A 16,169-nucleotide genomic window follows, 5' to 3' on the forward strand; every position below is an offset into this window, starting at 1 on the left:
TGACACCTGTAGGCAATCATCACTTGATAGCTGCCTGACTTCTTACCAGACAACTGTAAAACCAAAAACAACACCCATCTTATATATGATTGTGGGTTGGCAAAGTTCTTCTAGATAGCAATGGTTTGGCAAATTTATTCTACTGTGGTTTTGGAGAGGGAGAATGTAAGTAAAGGAGTGCTTGCTGAAGGCTGTATTGTCATTAAGTAAGTAAACGGCTCCCAAGGAACGACTTCCCACTCAATTAAGCCAAATAGTGTTTTCTTTTTGTAAATGTCTGATGACTGTATGCAGGTCAAACTTTTAGTCCTTACTTGCAGCTGGAGATCATTCAGATTGTTAGGTCAGCCTCTAAGACAATGCCTCTTGCACATGCATTGCTTAAGCACAGCTTAGCTATGTTAGCTAGAAAAAAACTCCATGTTTAAAGTTAGTACTGTATACCTCTGAATGTCAGACGCTGGGGACAAACAACAGAAATGGTGTTTTACCTTCATGTGCAGAGGCACCTGTCTGGCTATTAGGTGAGGGGAATGCTAGAATTGATGGTTATTTAGTCTGATCCAATAAGGTTTATGTTTTTATCCCAGTTAAATATTCAAAGGGCCATGGACTGGCTCAGCTGTATGCATACCAGGTATAAAGACATAATTCTTTATGCCTATGAAAGTCTTGGGCAATGTAGCTTGGACCCAACGGCCAAAACATGGGTAATGGTAGGCTTCGGGCATTCACTATGGAATGCACAAAGGTGCCTCTGGGAATGTGTGGGGCTGGGGGATGTCATGCATGCACATAGTGCTCCCAAGACAATGTGTGAGCCTGAAGAGGGGCTGGTTCATCATTGGAAAGGGGTTTCAACACAGGGATGGGAACCCTTAGCAATCAGAGTTCCTATAACGAGATTGGGCAGCCTTCACACAATGAACTGGGTAACTCTTCAGATTGACGCAGAAGTACTGCTGGCACATGTGATCTCAGATGTGGGGCAGCAGCTGGCTCCACATTTTCCAGTTGGCACTCTTGCATATTATTTGGTGGGTGCCTGAAGAAAATGTGTGGGAATCCAGGTTTTGAATTACCGGTATGTTGGTACAGTCATACCTCAAGTTGTGAACGCTGCGGGTTGCGAACGTGCCTCCTGCACGGATCACGTTCACAACCTGAGGTATGACTGTATATAAATGCCAGTGAGTTTTAGAAATTTTGATTCCATGGCCATTACAGGTCAGTTCTGATAACAGCCCAGCTTTGTCAAAGTATCATCACTGAAATAAAACCAGTGTTCTATCAGGCAGTGACCAATACCCTTAAAACACACAAGTGTGATTTATGTTCTGCTGTGTCAAAATTGCAGGCTGATTTTGTGATACATACCAGTGACAGCTACAATGAGGATAGATGAGAGCAAAACATATTCCTTTAGAATCACTTTGAATCTTGATTGTTCAGATGAAATGCTAGTTGCAATTTAACCTACCTTTCCATTGGCCTATTTTTCCTTGACAGCTATTTACCCTGATTTTCCCCATTTGATTCTTTCTTTCCCCTTCCTCCCTAATGTGCACTGTCTTTTCTTTAAAACGTATGACTGTGTCATTTCTAACTTTTGTGCCTAACAATTTTAAATGTATTTACTATTATTCGTATTGCTATCATCAGATCTCTCCATGTGAGTGACTACTTCTCAGCAGGTCTACCCAGGGGATTCTCAAAATTATGCCGCTGAGTCTTGGTAAGTACAGTAAGGAGAAAAGTTCTGCTTGAGTTTCTGTAAGTACAGTGGTACCTCAGGTTACATACGCTTCAGGTTACATACGCTTCAGGTTATGGACTCCGCTAACCCAGAAATAGTGCTTCAGATTAAGAACTTTGTTTCAGGATAAGAACAGAAATCGTGGTCCGGCAGCGCAGCGGCAGCAGAAGGCCCCATTAGCTAAAGTGGTGCTTCAGGTTAAGAACGGACCTCCGGAACGAATTAAGTACTTAACCTGAGGTACCACTGTACGTATCTTTAGGAAAATTTCTAGCTAGGTTGCATTCTGAAATATAGGTACTTTGCCACTATCATACCTGCTGCAGTAACTCCCAGTCATAAATGCTCAAGGAATTTGGTCTCCTGTGCTTGACCTATCTGCACTATCAAGCTTGACCTTGATGACACAGAGATCTTCATCATGGGTGTGTGCATGTGCATGTTCAGTTTTATCTGAGCACAGGTTCACTATATCTAGGACCTCTTACAATATATAAACCTCTCTGCACTTGCTTGTATGTGAGTCCATCACAATGACGAATACATTTCAGAATGTAACTCTTGTGTAAAGAGTTGGGGGCAGAAAACAACAATCCAGAGGATCTGAACTAAATTTCTGTTGTCCGCTATTACTTGGTTTACAGCCTACTGCTTGTTGTTTCTCTTATTTAATTAAAGATTCTGCTTCAGATAAATGTTGCATGGGAGTCCTATTGTGTGTTTTGCAGTGCAAAGATTGACTCAATCCCATTTTTTATTAAACGAGACAAAAAGCATGCTTGGTAGCTCTCAGGTTGCTAACTGGATATTGTGATATTTAATGTATGGTGTGCTTAGTTTTGCGTCAACTCAGCCAACAAAATTGCTTTGGCAGATGCACTTTCACAAGGCATCCTTGAAAGCAGGGAGTGGGAAGATTTTGAACTTACATTACCATATCTGTGCTCTTTTGACAATAACATTTGGACAATAATTTCTGTCAGGACACCCTGGACTTTATCAAAGTCCAGAGAAATGTGGTTTTTATTATTGCATTTCACAGGCAATTGAGAATGCCGGGGGGGGGGGGAGAGAGATAATAATTTGAGTTGAGTTTGAGCATCAACCTATTGTGAATTGCATGGCCCCACTTTATAAAGCATCTGAGCATGTATGGAATGCACCTCCCACATTGCTGTACTCATCCGGCCTCAATTGTAAATGTTCTGGTGACTACTGTAAAGTGTACAGTATTGGGGTGGCGGTGTGTGTGTGTGTGTGTGTGTGTGTGTGTGTGTGTGTGTGTCACCCTTGAAGATGGTCCTGAGGCTCCAACTAGAGCAGAATGTGGCTGCTAACCGAGGCAACCCATGTGACCACGTGTCGCAGGTCCTGAAAGCCCTGCACTGGCTGCCAGCCAGCTCCTCTGCCATTCATGGTATTAGTACTAGCATAGAAACACCTTAATGACTCAGGAGGACTCAAGCACCTAAAAGAGCACCTTCTCCAGAATAAACCATCTCAGCCCTAAAATCATTCAGAGAGGCGCAGTTGCCATTCGCCCATCAGAGAGCCTTCTCAGCTGCAGTTTCCCCATTTGTGGAATGCCCTCCTTAGTGAGGTGTGTCTGTTTTCCCCATTGTTAAATTTTGAGAGGAAGTTAAAAATATTCTTGTTTACTCAGGCATTTGATAGCTGAAAGTTTCTGTTCCTGGCATGGAAATCGATTGAAATTTTAAGCTGGGAGAGTGCATTATTATTTTACATGTCTTTTAGATGATTTAAATTGTTTTAAAGTCATTTTTAGATTATTTAAATTGTTTTGAAACAATTTTTAATTGTTTTATCACTGATGCATTTGCTGCCTTCAGCTCCTTTGGGAGGAAGGGGAGCATAGAATTCTAATAAATAAATACTTTTAAGGTGAAGGAGCAAGAATTCAGGATTTGAGGGTAGAGCTGCCGGGCAGTTTGAGCCCCAGGACCTCTCTTTTTCATTAGAAAAAAGGTCAGTTTATTTTTAGTAAGGTCAGAATAATAGATTTCCACATCAAAACAAAACAAAATGTTAAAGTACATTCAATGCAAGAGCTATACATGAGTAGGCAGACATAGTCACGATGACCTTCCTCTGTTAAAGATCACCATAACAACATGCTACATTTGATTTAACAACATTAACTTTGATCATTGCTGCAGCTGATGCAAACTGAGTAACTTTTATGGGGTTACAAATTTGCCAATACTGTTTAAAGGAGATTCAGTTTTCTAAAGAAACTAAACATTAGAAACCTGATTCAGCACAGAAGCAACTAGTTCCCCCACAATTCTTGTTTTTATCTGTAAACCACCCTGAGTCCCATCAGGGAAAAAGGTGGAGTATAAATAAGTTATATAGTTGTTATTGTTTTCATTATTATTAATAATAATAAGTCCATTGTTTGCATGACCTGCCAGTGCACTGCTGTAAATGCTTTTCTTAACTCGTATAGATTAACAAAACAAAAAACAAAACCCCAGCCTCACAGCCAAAGCAGTCTGTCTGATCAACTTATACCTTGGCAATAAGTGCAATGTTCACACTACCAACAGATTTGATTGAACATTAGTGTACTGAAGTTTGCTTTTGGACTGGTATTTTACAGAAGAGAACCCCTGCATCTTCAGATGTATAATTATTGTTGTTGTTGTTGTTGTTGTTTCTATAGAATAAGCACAATTCTCCATTTTTGCAGATGCAGGGGTCTCACTCCACTCACATCGGAGTCAGCCTTTGACTGAGTCAGACCACTGGTCCATCTAGTGCAGTGCCGTCTGCATCAGGGACAGTCAAGCCCATGCTCCCTGGATGTTCTTGAGCTTCATCTCCTTTCACCTCTGGCCCCTGGCTGTGCTGGCTGCAGCTGATGGGAGCTGTAGTCCAGCACTATTTAGAGAACAGCACACTTGCTACCCCTGGTCTCCATCAGCTGCAGTGGCTCTGTGGGATTTCAGGTTGGAGTCTTTCTGAGCCTTAACTGGAGATCCCAGGGAGCAAAGCTGGGAGGTTTTGCAAGCATGTTCTCTTGCATTGAGGCACAGCATTTCTGCTATTGCTTTGGCTCAAAAAAGTGCAGGATCCCTTGCTTCTCTCACATGTTTCTGTGCTGTAAGAAATGCCACAGTCCCCTAAAAGGAGACGAGCACTTCATGTAAGTGTACCTTTGAAAAACACGGGTAAAATCAGCAAGAACATTTGACAGAAGAGCTGCCTTGCAGGTCTAGTAGTCATGTCCATTTAGCACAACATCATCCCATCAGTACTCATGCCCATTTTTAACCAAACTATTCCCAGAGGAGATAATTTTCACAGCTAGGTTCAATGCTTTCCTATCAGCAGTTATGAGATCGATTTACTAGACTGCCATGGAACTGAGATTTCTTACAAAAGAAGTTCAGTTGAAGAGTTAGACCATGTTCTCCTGAACTGCAATTTTTATAGGGATTTAAGTTTCCCCTTTTTATCTCCCCAGTATTTTCTCTCTACTTGAAGAACTCAGCTGAATTCTGTATCTTAATTTTAATGGCAAACTCCAACCCTGAGATCACAGAAAAATAGGTTACAATTATTAAAGAGATTTCTGAATCAAAATTGTCTGAATATTTATTTCTGATTGTTCACTGGTTCTGTTATACTCTCATTCTAAAGGGAAAAATTTGCCCTCCCTCTCACTAGGGGTGCCTTGATAACTGTGCGCTGTATTGGAGGTTTATGGATTGTTGACCAAGTAAACTGAAATAGCCATTGCTTAACAGAACTGATTATGAAATAAAATATCATACAATTGACTCTGAGCTTGCACTGAGCACACTGTCACCATCAGAGAAATGTCTAAACTGTACAATTTAGGGTGGTACTTCCACACCACTACTAAGACATGCATGCTGCAGCTCTGTACCTTGTGGCCATATGAACTCATTGTCACCATGGGATTTAGGAGAGGGTAGGGAACACTGGGAAGCAAACACAGTTGACCAGGACTGGGGAACCTCTGGGCTTCCAGATGTTGTTGGCCTTCAACTCCCATTAGCTGCAGGCAGCATGGCTGGTGGTGAGAGATGATGGAGTCCAGCTACCACCTGAGTGCCACAGTTCCCCCATAGACCACACAACAGACTATTTACAAAAGCATGCCAACTTTTAGAGACAGCTTCTATCCACTCTATCTGCACATTTTGCTCCATTTTAGCCAAGACATCGTGCCTTCTTTGACACAACTTTGCTATGCCTTGTTCCCTTGGTTTGAAACTTGCATTGTGGATGGCCCCCAGCATTTTAACACTCTCTCCAGCATCTAGCAAATGCTGATACCAGGAACAGCTGTATCCCAATGCAGGCTATAGCAGGCCCTACCAACATTCTCTTTAGCGTAAGAGCTCGTTGCCCTGGATTGAAAACTAGCTAAAGATCAGTTGATCATCTTGAATAGTACCTACAAAAGGAACAAAGACAATGCTGCCGCCCAATGCATAGCCGTAAGCAACAGTGCAATCCTAATTACATGGAAGCTCCTCTGAGCAGAGTGAGCCTTATTCCCAAAGTAAGGGAATCTAGGATTGCCAAGTTAGAAAAGTTCCCTTTACACATTATATGTGTGAAGAGGGCTCTATGCACTGAAAGAGCCTTGCTGCTCGCTCTGCTCTGTTATTGGGTGTGGTTCACTGACCTCAACCCCAAAGTCCACATATCAAGACCTATGAATGTAGAGCTTTGCATAAGATGGAACCCTGAACAAGTGGAAAACCAGTTGCGTGGAAGCCTCCCAGCACACAGAGTTATCCCACAGTCAACATATGTGACGTTTATAACCAACTGATGTCATGACCCATGTAGAATAATAGAACTGAAAAGGACCGAGCAGCAATCTATCAAACTTAGGCCCATTGCTTAACATTTCATAACTGCAGTCTAAACCAGTGACTTAGATGTGTGAACTGAACCATCAGAGTCCAAAACTACAGAGATAACTTCTGAATTATCTCACTTCATTTTGCACACAATTCCTTTTCACTGGAATCAATTCATACTTCCAGCTTTGCATTCTCAGGTGATGGGAAATCAAGGGGCATAGCTGAATGTGTGCACTGGCTCTTGGAAAGATCCAAACCTTGTGCTGCTCCAGCAGCTGCTATTCCTACCAGTGTTTCAGTGCCACCCTGCACTCATAAGCCCCACATGTAGGATGGTGTAGAGAGATGACTGACAAATCCAGTTTTCTGCATATTTATATTTTCTTTGCTTGATTTGTCCAAGACCATAGTAAATATTCTGACAGTTTATCTAAACCTAGCTCTTTGATTTCACAGATTGATGTATAAGAAAATAATATTTATGGAAAGTTACATTGGATTGCATTCAGTGACATTTCATATACTGCAAAGTACATTGTAAACACGTGTGTGTGTGTGTGTGTGTGTGTGTGTGTGTGTGTACACACACACACACACACAGAGAGAGAGAGAGAGAGAGAGAGAGAGAGAGAGAGAGAAAACAGGAAACATCTAGGGCTGTAAATACAAAAAAAGGGAGATGTGTATCTCAGAGATGCTGGAAAGGCTGAATGTTCACTATTATGGTAGCCCAACATGTTTCCGCTCAAGGGAACCTATAAAGAAACAGATGAGCGAGTCCCTGAAGAGGCTCCCTTGAACTTAAACATGTTGAGCTAACATAAGAACAAACTTTCATCCTTTCGAGCATCTCTGAGATACACATTTCCCCTTTTTAATGTATACATATCCACATACATAGTGTGTAGGTAGGTAGGCATCTAGGTTCCATAAAATAACAGATAAATATTATGAAAATATAGAGTTTTTATTTGCAGACATATAAACACTTTTGGTACAGTACAGACATATTGTCAGAACTCAAGAAAAGTGTCAGTTCTAAGCAGAGCACTCATTTGCCTTGTTTTACACAGCTAGATTTGATGGAGACATCTGGCATGAAAGTTTTGCAGCTTTTGCAATCATTGTTAAAGGTGTGCATTGCTGATAACCCCTCTGCTGTGTAGCTGCAGAGACAGGCAGGTGTCATTTCTGGGAAGATATGTCACTGGCTTTAGGAAGGAAAGTTATGGGCATGATCGAAAAGACTAAGCTAATGAAAAGGAAGGGAGCCAAGAGTCAGTAATTAGCTGCTGTTCTCTCACACAAAATACCCATTGAGCAAGAGCCCAAATTTTAAAAAAACCAAAGGTTCATATGACCAATAATTTTTGTTTCAATATGAGATATCTAATTCAGAAACATTGCTTTTTTTAAAAAAAAGAAAGAAAAATTATACAACCAAAGTGATGGAATACTACTGATAGATCATTGAAACTACAAAGCATTATTAACAACAACTAGGGATAGAATCATAGAATCATAGAGTTGGAAGAGACCACAAGGGCCATCGAGTCCAACCCCCTGCCAAGCAGGAAACACCATCAGAGCACTCCTGACATATGGTTGTCAAGCCTCTGCTTAAAGACCTCCAAAGAAGGAGACTCCACCACACTCCTTGGCAGCAAATTCCACTGTTGAACAGCTCTTACTGTCACTAGATCAACAACAACAACAACAAAATTAGTTGGGGTGGTGGTAGATGGAACTATAATATTCTGAAATGGAGGGATATTGATTGTGGGCCCCAATCCAGAGATATTTGCAGGCAGTGGGAACTGCACACAAGGATCTCTCCTGCAGGCCTCAGTAGATGAGAAGGATTGTAAGCTCTGCCTCTGACACCGTTATTCACCTATTTGGAGCAAGAGGGGTGTCTGGAATCAGCAGTTTAGTAGTGAGTGGATGAGCGGAATGTAGAATTTCTCCCTGTCACATCTTTTTGTATTTAAGGTTCAGGGCCCATAAGGACAATGTATGCATGGAAACCATTTTCCACATGCAGATAGTCTTGATGGAGTCAGCATGGTGGTTATCAGGCTCTCTTACTCTCACGTAATAGAAATTAATCCTTAGAAATAACTGGCATTTCACTGTTCCTGCACTTTGCTGCACTTAGTCTACAGCCTTGTGCACTCTTACTTGAGGAGAAAGCCTCATTTAGCTCAGGTAACTATGCATAGGAACAGGCTGTTGTACTTTAGATTCTAGTGGCAGGTACTCAAACCTCTTGAAGGCTTGGGGAAATCTTGCACAGAGGCATCCCAAAAGTTTCAAGAAGTGTTATGTCAGGGAAATTGGCAACAGAAACCCTTTTCTGCCCTGTGTACACCAGGACTCATTTGCATCCCAGATAGCATATTTCTTTTATTTGTTCCAAGAGATACTGATCAAAATATTGCTGAAGCAATTTATAATGTTTGTTCTCCATATTGAGGTGAAAGTGAACATCTAATTTCTGTCCATAACCTCACAAGGGGATAATGGGTACCCTCAAGAAATTGCACTTCTTGTTAATGCCGTTCCTATATAGAGGGAGATTTATATATTTAAACATCTGAGGTAATAAAACATTCTGTTTGATTTACCAGTGCATATTTTCTTCTTGTATATACAATAGAGCATATAATTATTATACCTCAAACCCATACTTTTATTTTGTTTATTTTTCCCTTTAGAAAAACAATGTTTTAAAATATACTTTTCATTTTCTTTTAAACAGACTCATTTACAGGAATGGCAGATGTTGCCCTCTTGTGGTAAAAAATGACATAGGAATGAAAAAGAATTTAACAATGAATTTGTCATTGTCTTACCTTTCACTTTATGAATACTGACTTAATTTATGGGTGGGTCTTGTGATGACCAAGTCTACACAGACAAGTTATGAGCTGTTAGCACTATGGTTTCATAAAAAAGCTGTACAATGAATTTGATTTTCTTTTTCTTTTCACTGAAAAAAAGCTGTAGACAGCTACAGTATTTACAATTATAATAAGTTATAAATCAGTAGTCCTTCATTGTAGCTACTGCTGACAATCCTGTATCTGGGAACTTAATCACTATTCAGAATTATTAGGTTTTGGTTGAGATTGTCCATTTAAAGTCATCAGATATTGGAAATTTCCACAGGCCTTTTCTCCAGCATATGAAGATCAATTCTTCCATTTAATGGGATTTGTACTTCCAAAGTTTCGTCTCCTCTGTGGTACTTTCTTCCTCTCCTTAGGCAGATGTAAATACCCATTCCAGTTACCAATGTTATTGAACACAAGCTTATTACTGACAGGACCACTAAGGTAGGCATACAAGATGCTGATTCTACTCTTTTGTGTGTGGGTTCTATAGAGATTTGTGGTTCTTTTTCCTCGACGTTAATATCAGGTTCCTTTCTTAAAAGGCTTTCAATGTAGCTCTCGTTGCTCACAGTGTCATTGACAAAGAGGTTCACCATAACTGTGGAATGCAGAGGTTCTGGGTAACCATGATCACTAACCTTAACAAGAAGCCGATAAAGGCCATAGTCGTTTTGCATTAGTGACTCTTCCAGAGTGATGTTGCCTGTCTTGGGGTCAATCTTAAAGGAGTCTGGCCGGGGACCTCTTCTCCCTATGATGCTGTATGCTATGACTGCATTCATGCCGGTATCATTATCTACAGCATAAACTTCTGTGATAGGAGATCCAGGTAGAGTAGAAGGGAGGACTAGGAGGTAAGACATGTTGGACTGCGGAAACAAGACCAAGGGTGGGTTATCATTGATGTCCAGCAAAAGGACAGTTATTTTTGCAGTCGAGGACAAAGCAGGATCACCTCCATCGACTGCTTCAACCCATAAGATGTATGAGCTCTGCTGTTCCCTGTCTAGAGAGACTTTAGCTCTTAGCACTCCTTTGCCAGTGTCTATAACAAAGATGTCACTTCCATTTACAACAGAAAGTGCTACCCAGCCATTTTGCCCTATATCTGCATCCGTGACACTTATAACTCCAATTTCCCCAAAGCCTGGAAAATTCTCTGGCACAAAAAAACTAAAATCCTTGTTGATAAATCTTGGGCTGTTGTCATTTTTATCCAGTACAGAGATGGTAACTGTGGCTATTGATTCTCGGGCTGGTACTCCAGAATCTACTGCTTTAACTGTGTAGCGGTATTTCTCTCTCTCTTCTCTGTCCAGCTGGGTGGAAACTGTCAAAACTCCTGTGACTTTATCTAAAGCAAAATATGAAGGGGCTTCAGGTCCCAGGAAATAAAACACTTGCCCTCTTTCTCCACTGTCAGCATCTGTTGCATGCAGCTTGGTCAAAAAAGCATTGGGGACATTATTTTCTTCAATTGATAATTCTATCAGTGTTTGAGAAAAAACAGGTGAATTGTCATTATCATCCAGAACCTGCACTTTCACTATTTTATTGACATGGAATCCTTCAGTATTCCATGCGATCACTGATACTTCATAGAACTGTTGAGCCTCATAATCCAATGGTTTTGCAGTCTCCAGCAAGTACTCATTGTGATATGGTTTGTATGGTGACAACCTGAATGGGCCGTCACCATCCAAATAGCAATCCACTTTGTATTTTTCGTCTGGATCTTTTATGGTAAAAAATGCTATCGGTGTGTTAACAGGCTCTAATTCCCTCAGGTAAACCACCCCTTCTACTTCATTCGCTATAAAACGAGGAATCACTTCAGGAGGTCTCATTGTGACTTTGATGATGGATATTAACACAGTGATCACTGCAGGGATACAACCGGGACCGTTGGCTAATACGCTCAACCGATGGAGACGAGGAGTGTCACCATTAATCCTCTTGGAGAGCTTGATAACACCTGTGCTTTCATCAAGGTGAAACAAAGTGCGGGATGACTGAGAAACCTTCTGGCTGTAGGAATATGTGATCTCGGCATTGATTCCCTGATCCACATCCACAGCATGGACAGAGGCTATGGGCAACCCAATACTAGAATTCCCAAAAACTGTGACATTGATCTGGGTCTCATTGAACTGTGGGCAGTTGTCGTTGATGTCACTGATGCCAATAGTGAGGGTGGCACTGCCCACCAGTGGAGGGACTCCTCCATCCTCTGCAGTTATGAGGGTAATATATTTGTCTCTGGCCTCTCTGTCCAAGGCACCCATGACAATCAGGTAAGGCGTTCTTTCTCCACTTTCATTTTCCTCCACATCCAATGTAAAAACCCCAAAGTCATCTTGCAGGTGGTATGTCTGGACTCCATTGCTGCCCATGTCTGGGTCAACTGCCGGATGCTCTATAGCTAAACGGGTGTTGACTGGTGAGTTCTCAGGCACAAAGAGGTGGATCTGTGGCATGGGAAAGCACGGGGCATTGTCATTGACATCGTGGATGGCAATCTTCACCTTGACAAGGCGGAAATACTCCTGAGGCAACACCATAACATCCAGCAACAGCAAGCACGACTCAGAAGATGGTACTGGGGAGGAGGAGGAGGAGGAGGCAACCACACTAGAGCCAACATTATCCTCTGTGCATAGCGCCTCCCGGTCAATCTCCTTTGTGGAGGTGCGCAGTTCTCCAGTCTGGTTGTCTAGGTTCACATACTGACCTCCTAATCCCTGGGAGGCAAGGCTGAAGGAGAGAGGGGTTTTCCCCCATTGCTGAGGCTGCTGCTTCCCCTCTACTGTGGCCTCTCCCTCTCCCTCTGATGTTGCCTGGACCTGTAAATCCTGGGCTAGATTCCCGATCAGGAACCCGGAGGGCAGCCCTTCATTGATGCTGTAGAAAAGTTCAGTGGCACGACTATAGCTTGCAAAGCAGTTGAAAGGTCCAAGGAAGAGCAGGAAAACGAATAAGTTCTGAGGAAAGAAATGCACGTGAGGTTAGCAAATGGCATGTCCACCTGAGAGCATCAGTTTAATCACCCCCTCTCCATTTTGCCCCCCAAAAGAGGTCTTTCTGTGCAAGACCTTGCATTGGACCATTATCTTCAGAATTCCTACCGAATTAACAAATCCACCATCTGAGTACATCCTCCTGAAAAATTTCCACCTGCCTCATATTTTTGACCTCTACACCCTCTCAATACTTAGTGCCAGTCTTCAGTCTAAATAGATCACCATCTCCTTCTGTCACACACAACCACCAGCCCTGAAACATGAAGTCCTCAAACTCACCATCAATAAATGAAGAGTTGTCATCCCATTTACCCTTAACTATTAGTTTCCTCAATAAAACAGTCAAAGAATTCGTTAAAAAGAAGCTCAAAACCACATATGTTTGTGCTTATAAATCCCCATGCTGCAGTCTAGATCACTATACAATGCCATAAAGGGTGGGAGAAACAGAAGCATATTTAAACTTCATCTTCAGTTTCCTCACTGTCTCAAATGTATTAGCATCTTTGTCAAGCCATAAACAGATTGTGAGTGAAAACAAAACAGTGGGCAACCATCTAGGAACAAAAGCATAAACCATCGTTCTCTGCATAAAATGCATCACTGTTTAATTTTGTATTTTTCACTTCCATATATATATATATATATATATATATATATATATATATATATAGAAGTGAAAAATACATTATACTGTGCATATATATATATATATATATATATATATATATATATAGAAACATTGCTTTTGATTATGCAAGACTGCAGGTACCACCCTCTCTTCTTCAGATTAGTAACAGAGTTGGCTCCGTTTGTCCAGCAGATCTAGGAACGGCTGTCCTTTGCCAGATATGGTCATCTAAGATGCCTTTGCCACAAATTAACCCTTTCACCTTCCCTACTGGGAGATGACACAGAGCCATATGCAGCCACAGCTCATCACAGCTTACTGTGCCCTGACAGAAATGTTAGCCACTGCTGCTTTGACTTCATGGGTCCTTCCCCTGAAGTTAAACAAACATGTCTTCAACCCAAAGAACAATTTCTCGAGAATAGGATCCACTGAAATAAGCAAGTATGTGTGACTAGGAATGGCCACACATGTGCATCCTCCTCGCTCCATTTTAAAGCCACAATACTGGAAACATTTTGTCACACATGGTCCCTTTCATTCTCTGTTAGAGCTATCACACTCCTGGGAGCTTGCAGACCTAAATTTAAGGGCTGGGTGAAGGGGGGGGGGAATCCTTTTTCTGAGTTCCTTTGAGCACACACAGTGGTCCTCCTGGCCTCAGCTGTTTTTTCTCATGCACAGCTCTGATTGTATGCCCGCTGACTCTCAAGAAGGGTTGCGCGAATGTGGGTCTTTCCCCAGTGCGCACACACTTCTAAGTAAATCAGCATAATGGGATCCTGCTGCTGCTCCATCACCACCTCCCAAATAAATGCACAGGGTTGCAGCCTTGAGCTGTTGTTATCAATCCTCCTCTCATCACCATCGTGACTTTGGATAGCTACAGGATCGCGCCGTTAAAAGACAGCTACAGAACTAGCAGCCTTTCCTCCTGAAACTGTTGCTTCTGCCGCCTCTCTCTTTACACCTGCCCCAGCGCCTCCCACCCCCTTTTACCATCATTTCTACACTCCTAAAGTGCTACATTTGTCGTGCCGCTTCCCCACGAGCGAAGTTTCCTTGCTCGCTCCCGCCCGACTTCGGCTCGAAGCGTCCGATCTTGCGCACCTTTCCTCGAAAACGATCCCAGAGAAGTGCGGACAGACGAGCAGGGCAGCCCCCAGACCCCCTCCCCTCCCCCCCCCGCTTAGCGTACCGGCAGGTTCCTCTGCGTGGCGCTTGTGCTGCTCCCAGGGCTGGATCGCTGCCCCATAGCCAGCGGCCGGTGCCTCTTCGCCAGCGGGAGCCAGCGGGATCCTAGGGCCGGGGCCGAGCTGCGCCGCCGCTCATTCCCTCGGCTGCTCATTCCAAATGCGGGCATGGAGGGGAAGGGAGGGAGGGAGGGAGGCGCGCCGGGGAGGGAAGCCGCCAGAAGGGGGAGAGGAGCGGCCAGAGCCTCCCGCCCGCCCGCCCCGGCTCTGGCGCTCATGCAAATGCCTCCCGGACTCCAGCCAATCGCCTCGCGGGGCGCTCAATTAACCCCTGGCGGGCGGCGGGCGCTTTCGAGCGCCGCCTCTGCCCGCCGCGCTGCGCTTTCCGAGGCCGGCCGGCACTCGCTCCAGAGCCGCCTCGGGAGTCTCCGGCTGCGGAGCGCGGGGCGGAGGCTTGAGCGGCTTCTCCTCCCTCCGCTTCTTTCTTCGAAGCTTTCCCAGAAGGAACCCGAGACGGCGAAGAGAGGAGCCCCGAAGGAAGGAGCGGGAGACGCGGCGATCGGCCGTCCCCAAGAGTCAGCCGCTGGAAAGTAGCGCGCCAGGAGACGAGCTCCACGTGGGGATGCGCTCGTGGGCAGTCCTGGTCCAGCGAGAGGAGGCTTCGGGGTCCGGGCATCTGGAGCGGGGCCTCTTAATCTTGGGGAGCCCTCAAAACGGGGGCGGGGGAGGGAAGAAGAGGAAGAAAGGAGCCCCGTTGCAGCCCAGGCATGGGAACCAACTCCTAGGAGCCCCCCCCCCCCCAAAATATGGTAAGGGGCTGCCCCCCCCAGTCGGTGGGTGTTGCCATTCACATGGTGTGGGTGTGCTGCTTCTTGCGGTCCATTCTGTGGGGTGGAGCTTGCCTGGCCACCCCCAGTATTTTATTCAAGTTGGTACCCCTGATCCCGTTCTTCGCCTGCCTTGCAACCCCTGCTCGGTTGCTTTCCGACTCGTGCGCTCCAACCTGAGGCATGGAGCAATTCCGTGGAACAGTTGTAGGGAAGAAGAAGGGGGTTGGGGAACGGGACAGCTGCCCCCCATCAGTACAAATCAATACAAATTCGAGGTTCTACCCCCTCTAACAAAAGCCTGCGCCCCCCATATCTGTGACCAAGCTGTCCTTGGAGAATGGACTCCTCCCTTTTCGTATGCCGTCTGCACGTCTGAGGTTTAGCTGCCCATGAAAAATGCACCTTCCAAGTGCATTGGGGCACGTGTTTGTTAAAATTAATTAATTTATCACATTTATTTCCTGCCTTTCCTCCCAAAGGAGCCCAGGGAGGTTGATTATACAGAGCCAAACTTAAATGTCGTCTGTCCCAATCGTATCTGAAATGGGGTATGAGTCTGACACAGTGCCGGATTTACATATAAGCTAAAAAAGCTATAGCTTAGGGCCTCACTCTCTTGGGGACCCCCCAAAAAAATTGAAGGAAAAAAACCCTGGATGCCTATTTCCAAAATATGAGATAAAAAACAAATAAAACCTACATACAGCAACATTATGTATCAATAATTATCTCACAATTAATATACTTCTTCTTAATTGTATTTCAGTTCAACAGTTACTTTGATAAAATACATATTTTGTTATGTGCAAATGGTTTTAGATACCTATTACATCCATAGATTACCATATGGCATATATTCAACACAAAAAACAGCGACAATTTGTTGTTGGCAAAGGACAGCTGGACATATAAAGGGCCCCATTACCTTCAGTAGCTGAGGGCCTCATCAAACCTAAATCCGTTCCTGGTCAGAC

General features: G+C 43.6%; 1 protein-coding gene and 1 long non-coding RNA gene across 2 annotated transcripts; one reads left to right on the forward strand and one right to left on the reverse strand.

Annotated features, from left to right (window-relative positions):
* The first annotated feature begins 4,989 nt into the window (after window positions 1–4,989).
* LOC308589928 lies at window positions 4,990–8,034 on the forward strand. The gene is made up of 2 exons (XR_014009562.1): window positions 4,990–7,179; window positions 7,238–8,034. It is a non-coding gene; the product is annotated as an uncharacterized lncRNA (long non-coding RNA).
* PCDH20 (protocadherin 20) lies at window positions 7,571–14,535 on the reverse strand (the record flags this gene model as incomplete). Its single annotated transcript, XM_081199480.1, has 2 exons — window positions 7,571–12,502; window positions 14,371–14,535. 2 exons carry the CDS (start codon window positions 14,533–14,535, stop codon window positions 9,773–9,775), a joined length of 2,895 nt encoding a protein of 964 aa, XP_081055606.1. The 3' UTR covers window positions 7,571–9,772.
* Window positions 14,536–16,169: the final 1,634 nt, after the last annotated feature.

Source organism: Podarcis bocagei (genome assembly GCF_964188305.1).
Source record: "Podarcis bocagei genome assembly, chromosome: 6".
Lineage (NCBI taxonomy): Eukaryota > Metazoa > Chordata > Lepidosauria > Squamata > Lacertidae > Podarcis > Podarcis bocagei.